We start from the raw sequence: 7722 nt of genomic DNA on the forward strand, positions 1-7722 counted from the left end.
CGGCACACGAAAAGTTCCAGCATAACATGCAGGATTACGGAGCTCCTTCATATAAACTCCCAGCTTATTATTATGGAACTCCAATACACATAATAAAATTCCATCATATTATACTGAAAGCTCATATGTAAAAAATTCGAACTCCAGCATATTATACAGGAATATTTCCGGATTTTTAAAAGTATTTTTGTTTAGATTTTATCTTTACATGAAAAGTGGCTAAATTTCGGTTACTTTTGAAACTATTTCTATTTTCCAATTATTAGCTGTAAATATGGCTATTTCTGAATTTCCCCCCAAAAATATTTCTCTAAAAGCTTGAAAATCGGAAGGTCCAGTCCAATTGGAGTAGGCTGAAATATCATAATCGGAGGCCCAAAACATCGGCCTCCAACTGAACAGTCCAACTTTAAAACCCTAGTTTATCTAAGCCCACCATCTCTCCCTATAAGTACCCCCAAAACCCTAAAAATCATCTTCTTCACCGTCTGCCCATTTGCAAAGAAGCAGAGGAGATCAGAAACCAGCAAAAATGAAGTACAATCCAAGAGTATCCTCCTCCCGCCGCAAGAGCAGAAAAGCCCATTTCACGGCGCCGTCAAGCGAGCGCAGGGTGATAATGAGCGCGCCTTTATCCACTGAATTACGTTCAAAGTACAACGTGAGATCCATGCCGGTGAGGAAAGACGATGAAGTCCAAGTCGTTCGTGGGACCTACAAGGGGCGTGAGGGCAAAGTCGTCCAAGTGTACCGTAAGAAATGGGTGATTCACATTGAACGTATAACTAGAGAGAAGGTCAATGGATCTACTGTTAACGTTGGTATTCATCCTTCTAAGGTTGTTGTTACGAAACTCAGGCTTGACAAGGACAGGAAATCGCTACTTGATCGTAAGGCCAAGGGACGCGCTGCTGCTGATAAGGACAAGGGTACTAAGTTCACTGCTGAGGATATCATGCAGACCGTCGATTGATTTTTTCAGTCGTATCTTTCTGTCTGGTATTGCTATTTTAGCTAAAGAGAGTTTTTAGTGCTTTTGAAACATTGAATTTTGTTGGAGTTTCTGTTTTCATTTAAATCAATGATGATGATGATACTTCTGAATCTTAACGTTATTGGGTTTATCAATATTTTCCATGAAATTCTTGTGTTGCTATGTTTAATTGACTGTTACCGGTAATTATTGCTCAAGTCGAGTGATTGCATAACCAATTTGTGCCTTGAACAATTTATCATTACTCACTCAATAAGTGAGTGTTAAGCTGAGTATCTGAGTTTGATGCCCCTATATGTAGCTTAGAGAAAATAGATCATTTGGTTTAGAGTTTGTCTTAGAAAGTGGATACTATGCTGTAAAGAATTGAGGTTAGAGAGGATTCATATAGCCAGCTTCAACTAGTTTCTAGTTAGGGATTGAGGCCCAAATTTGTAAGAATTGATATCCTTTGATGTTATTTTCTGAATCAATGACTCTATACCTCTGTGCAACTACCAATGATATGAGCTTGTATCGTCGATTTGAGAACCATCTATATTAAGCTTTAGCGATTAGCGAGATTCTGTTTGCAAATTGGTTGCAAGTGTTACATCGTTGTACACTTCCGTGTAGAGTTGCTTATTGAGTTTTTGCTTTATAAGTTTTTGTGATGTTTATTACTATTATTTTTTTTCTCTCAGTCTAGTATTTGATTATTCGAGCACACAGCTTGTTCTGCTTGAAGAATAGGCATTAACATAAATGAATCTTTTGAGTGATAGAAGTGAGGAAAAGAGGTGTAAGTTTGATGAATTAGTACTGTACCTCTTCACTTCATATTTTACATCCTATATTTGGAGCAACAATTCTCATTGTTCTTCCTTTCTTCTGTTTTTATGAAATAGCGCTAGTCTTCCCTCTGCTTGATCAGGTCTTTACTTCCGAAAGTTTATTTAATATATCCTTTATTCCAATGGACTTTATAGCTGATTTAAAAGTTATTTGTTCAAGTTAGATGGCTTAGATTGGTTTAATTAGTTGAGTGACTTGGGTTTCTGAGAAGTTAATTGTTCCATATGCTAATAGGAAATTGTTCTTTATCTGTTTGATTACTTCCAAAGTTTCCTGGCTTGAAATTTTGGCCTGTTTTATGAACTGGCTAAAGTCTTTTTAGCTTGGGAGGTGATTTCTTGTTTACTGCTACAAGGGTTACTCATTAGTTAGGTTCATTCATTTATTGAAACGCTAGTGGGGTTGACAATGCCAGTGTGCTGATCCCAAATTGCTATTTTATGGTGGGATGCAGGGTATTCATCACACAAGACCCAGTCTCTTAGAATTCATGCTATTATAACGAGTCATATACCAACAAGGTGGGATTAAGCCTAGCATGTTGGTACGCTTACATTGCGTCTTTTGTTTGCTAGTAATAGTGGCAAACGGGCGGGCCGGGTCAGATATGGTTTGGGTCGAAAACGGGTAATGAAAAACGGGTAAATTATCCGACTCTACCCATATTTAATACGGCTAAAAAATGGGTTAACCAACGGACCATATTATCCATGACTTCTTGCATATGATCACTTTTGGGAGAATTCTTAGTCTACCTAACTTGAGAAACTCCCAATTTGAGGCTTTACAAGTGTAAAAGTTAGATCCATTGGTTATCCATTTTCTAAATGGATAATATAGTTTTTATCTATATTTGACCCGTTTTTAAATAGTTCATTATTCAACCCATTTTTTAATGGATAATATGGGTGATTAATTGTTTTCTTTGAACCATTTTGTCATCCCTATTTGCTAGGTCTTTTAGAGATTTGTACGGCTGCATAAACTGTAGAAAGCTTCTAGTGATTGAATTATTGAGTCTTTGAATGAAATGGGTCCACATGGAATATGTGTTAGGATATTATACAATTGACCTTAACTTGCTTTGTATGAGGCTTAATTGCTGTTCTTACCTTTTCGTGTTCTTGGTAAATATTGTAAAAATTGCACGGGGCGACCTAATAGGAAGCCCCCATTTAACCTATATTCGTTTTTTTAAAATTTTTTAACTTGTACCTATTTTTTAAACAACTTCAGACCCCTTTTTCCTCATTTTCCTCATTCGTTTTCTTCCTCTTCTTGCAAACAACCACAAACGTTCACAAACTGTCTGGTAGTTGAATACTTGAAGGAAACTATCACAAACGTTCAAGAAAATTATCTATTCCTATTTCTATGTATTTCTATGTAGTTGAATACTTGAAGGAAAAAGGAAGAAAAGACTCCTTTTAGAATTACATGTAAATTTAGGCTTAGCAAGTATACATATTAGTTGGTCCAAGTATTTCAATATGTATGCAGAATTCTTCTTTTCTTTTTCTGCAACTGAAACTTTTGATCAACTTGTGAAGTTTGATAGAGAAGGAATATTTAAGGTTCTTTATCAGATACCCATATTGGAACTCTCAAAAACTTCAGTTCTAAAGTTGAAGTTCGCCAGTTACAAAACAAAAACTTTAGCTAGCTGGCAAACTTCAGCTCTAGGGCTGAAGTTTGCCAGCTACAAAATAAAAACTTCGCCATTTACAAAACAAAAACTTCAGCTCTAGAGCTGAAGTTCGCAAGTTACAAAACAAAAACTTCAACTCTAGAGCTGAAGTTCGCCAGTTACAAAACAAAAACGTTAGCTCTAGAGCTGAATTTCAGGCCCGTCTACTAGGATGCTGAAGTTTTGCGTGATTGCCTTTGCTACTTTAGCCCCGTATGCTGAAGTTATGCGAAAAAGCGGGTACGCTTGCAATTTTTTTTGCAAAGCGGACACAAGTTAAAACGTAACACTAAAAGTGGGTATGCAAATGCCCCGTAAATATTAGCTAGGGGTGGCAATTTGAGCCCAAACCCATCTAACCCGCCCAACCCGCCAGAAATTAATGGGTTGGGTTACACACATTTTAGCTCATGGGTCAATTTGGGCTAAGCCCAAGTTAACCCATTATATTTTATAGCCCATTCTGATCCATTAAGCAGCCAAATACAACCCATGAAACTCACCAAAAATAATAGGTATCTCAACCTAACTTATATAGAAATTTATTTAGTTGCCCCAATTTTACTTTTTTTTTTTGTATTTTTAATTTTATGTTTTTCCGCACCATCCACCCACCCTTCCCCCCACTCCCGCAAAACCCCTTCCACTCAAAAAAAAATTTTTACTTTTTTTTTTATATTTTTAGTTTTATGTTTTTTTTTCTGCACCACCAATCCCCCCCCCCCCCCCCCTTAAAAAAAATATTTTAGTTTTTTTTTGTATTTTCAATTTTCTGTTTTTTTTCTCCACCACCCACCCCCACCCCCGTAAAACCCCCCTCCCCTAAATTTTTTTTTTGTATTTTTAATTTTCTGTTTTTTTTCTGCACCACCCACCCACCCCGCCCGCAAAACCCTCCCCCCTCAAAAATGTATTTTTAATTTTTTGTTTTTTTTCTGCACCACCTACCCCCACCCTCAATGTTTTTTGTTTTGTATTTAAAAAAATTACGTTTTTTTTATTTTTTATTTTCTATTTTTTTCGTTTTTCTGCATCACCCAACCCCACCCCCACCACCAAATTTTTTTTCGACTTACACATTTTAAGGTAAAAGGATTTTTTAATGCAAGATGAGCATGGTTCTAAAATATGTGTCATGTTGGGCGGGTTGGATTATGATCCATTGTTTAACCCATCTTGACTCAACCCATCTTAGTATGACCAATTTTATTTTATTTTTTATTCCTTTTTTTTGGTACTATATGCAAGTGTAAAAATCCAAAAGGAAAAAAAAATATTCATCCAAGTAAAAGAAAATGTTTAAAGCGGCAGGACAGATTGAAGATAGTTAACACATAAATATGCATAAGACAATTTATATAAAATATCCTTGGTTACCATGTTATGCATCATATCAACAATTAACTGCTACTATGATTTTCACATATAGAACTTCGAAAATTTTATTCCATTCATGTGATATAAAAGATGTAATATTAATATGTGCTTATGCAATACAGGTGTAGTACGAAGTTATGTGCATATGAGATTTTAAAGGAATGACAAGTATAAGATAATCATACCTTCTTACATTTCATTACTTACCATATGTAGTTTCTCTTTACATTTAACCATGTGATGATATGTATGGCTTCTAATTGTAATCTTTCCGGATGTAGGAAATTTTTTGTAGATATATATATACAATTGGTTAGAGACTCGTGCTGATAATGTGTTATGAAATATAACTCAAAGTAACAATATGGAACAAGTGTTGATAACATATTATGAAATATAACTCAAAGTAACAATATGGAACAAGGAAATAAAAGCAATTTCCTTCACGTTTATGTGAACGATATTTCACTCTTCAAATGTATAAATTTCTTTTTGTTGGTGGCCTGAATCTTTGGTAGCCATCTATGTTTTTCTTTTTTTTTTTTTAACCATAAAGCTCTTGATTCTGTTTATCAGATATTTCAATCTGCATATTTCACTTCAGATATGCATGCTCTATGTTCTTTTGAAAAGATATAAGACACTTAGCGACATTCAAGGCATAAGTAGAAAGAAAAAAGAGAAAGGTAAAGATCATGACATCAGTTTAGTCGTTAGTTGCTCTCTCTCTCACACAGACAAACACATCATATGCTAATATTGCTTTACAGATACTCCATTTCCCACGTCGAGATAATCCACTTCTTTTCCTCTCTTGCCCACTCTGCAATGCTGCATGTCCTCTCCCCGCCTCACATCCGGTTCTTTACGGGATGCACGACTACCACCTAGCAAGGGTGTACATAGGTCGGGTTGGTTTAGATTTTACAATTACCAAATCAAACCAATTGTGTCGGATTATTAAATTTAAAGACCAAACCAAACCAATAAAACTCGGGGTTTTCACTCTCGGTTTTTCTCGGATTTTTTCGTATTTTCGGGTTATTCGGATTTTTTCGGGGTTTTTTCTCCCATAAAGTCTTCGTAGAACAAAATATACAAATTGTGCTCAAAATATTTTTTTAATCCTAGTAAGATACAACTGTCACACCTCCTTTTTCCTACACCCCGGAAGGGGTATAAGGGGAGTTTTTTTCCAACTTAAAGTGACAATCGAAACGAGATTATTTTTAATGTAAATTTCAGAGTCGCCACTTGGGATAATTTATGGTGTCCCAAATCACTGGTTGAATCCCGAATCGAGGAAAAGATTGACTCTGTATTACAGTCCGCGAACACAGAAATCCGGGTAAGGAATTCTGTTAACCCGTGAGAAGGTGTTAGGCATTCCTGAGTTCTGTGGTTCTAGAACGGCTGCTCAACTGTCATATTTGGCTTGATTATCTGATTTTAGAACATTTTTAACCTATGTGCAAATTTTAACTTTTAGCCGCATTTTTTTAAAAGAAGATTTAACATCGTCTAAAATATGTCTTTGGATCGCGCCACATGAAATGCACCCGCAATCCGAAACACATTTTTATTCAATGTTATTAGGATTTGGATTTAGGTGACATGAAATGCACAACCGAGTTTAAGGAAGTCAATTATTAAAATAACGCGCCTAAAATGATTACGCGTTTGCAATTTGCGAGGGCCATGGAAATTCAACTAAATGGCACACCTCGGTTTCAAAGGATTAAAAAGATTAATTAAATGAGGGCCATACAATTGTCATTTTTGTTTGGCATGGCGCACCTCGAATTATTCTAACCAAGTTTCTAAATCAACTCGAAAGAGCTATAAACTATTACGTAATTATTCATTATGGCACACCGCCCATGCTAAAGAAGCGCTAAATTAATTAAAAGGCTACTAAAATTGTAATTACCTAAATGTTAAAGTTCAAACTAACCTGATCACATAAGAACACGAATCAGGCCAGTCAGTAGAATCAATTTGGGCCCAACAATGGCATCAGTGAGAAAACACACATATGACAAGGATTACCGTTTTCCGTTTCAAATGATTACAAGTTTTGGGCCCAAGTTGAGTCCAAGTCTAACAATGAAGGGGGGGCATTAATATTTGACCCTGATCGAGTCCCTATGATCCCAAATCGATCCAACTATGAGAATTAAGCCCCAAATTGGCAATCATGAAATCAGACCACAAATAAAGTTACGGGTCTTTGGCATTAAAGTCGATACATCATTGGTTGTTCAAACAACAGATATCTATATTAAATCAATTGAATTGTCCAGGCTGTATTTACAATTCCCTATACACAATCAAATTAATAACCTGCACACTAGCACAATTTTTTGTATTCAGCTTGCATATGTTGACATATGTTTTCCTGCACCCCATTTCCTCACCTTAAATTCCATTATTAATGACCTGAAATTAACAGCTACCTAGCAAAGCAACAAGAAATCAAGTATAACACACTCTAGGTAATATGCTCAAAGCAAAACCCTACTAAGGGTCTGCTTGGCAGGTTTCCATCGAGTTTCTTTCCAACGGTCCAAAAGTAGCTATAACAACAAGAACTAAAAACTAACTCTATGCCAAATACAAGCTAATAACAACTCTTTGTAATGAACCTACAGTACATAAATAATGTCAAAACCATGTTGTTTACACATAATGAAATTAAACTAAACCAATCCAAACATGTTGAAGCTATTAAACTCCAGATTTCATTACAACTTCAAGCCAAACATCATGATAAGGGTTCAGGAGTAGGTACCTGGAATTAGAAAAAAAATAACACAAGAAATGAGAGGAC

At 35.8% G+C, this 7722-nt stretch overlaps 1 protein-coding gene across 1 annotated transcript; it reads left to right on the forward strand.

Moving 5' to 3' along the window:
• Positions 1-464: 464 nt before the first annotated feature.
• On the forward strand, positions 465-1142 carry LOC107829238 (large ribosomal subunit protein uL24z). Its single transcript, XM_016656716.2, has one exon. The coding sequence runs from the start codon at positions 533-535 to the stop codon at positions 971-973; it is 441 nt and encodes a 146-aa protein (XP_016512202.1). The 5' UTR covers positions 465-532; the 3' UTR covers positions 974-1142.
• Positions 1143-7722: the final 6580 nt, after the last annotated feature.

Source organism: Nicotiana tabacum, chromosome 3, assembly GCF_000715075.1.
Source record: "Nicotiana tabacum cultivar K326 chromosome 3, ASM71507v2, whole genome shotgun sequence".
Classification (NCBI taxonomy): domain Eukaryota; kingdom Viridiplantae; phylum Streptophyta; class Magnoliopsida; order Solanales; family Solanaceae; genus Nicotiana; species Nicotiana tabacum.

Bases quoted from the DNA above. Each gene is read 5' to 3' on its own strand.
- LOC107829238 (XM_016656716.2), top strand. From the start codon at position 533: ATGAAGTACAATCCAAGAGTATCCTCCTCCCGCCGCAAGAGCAGAAAA.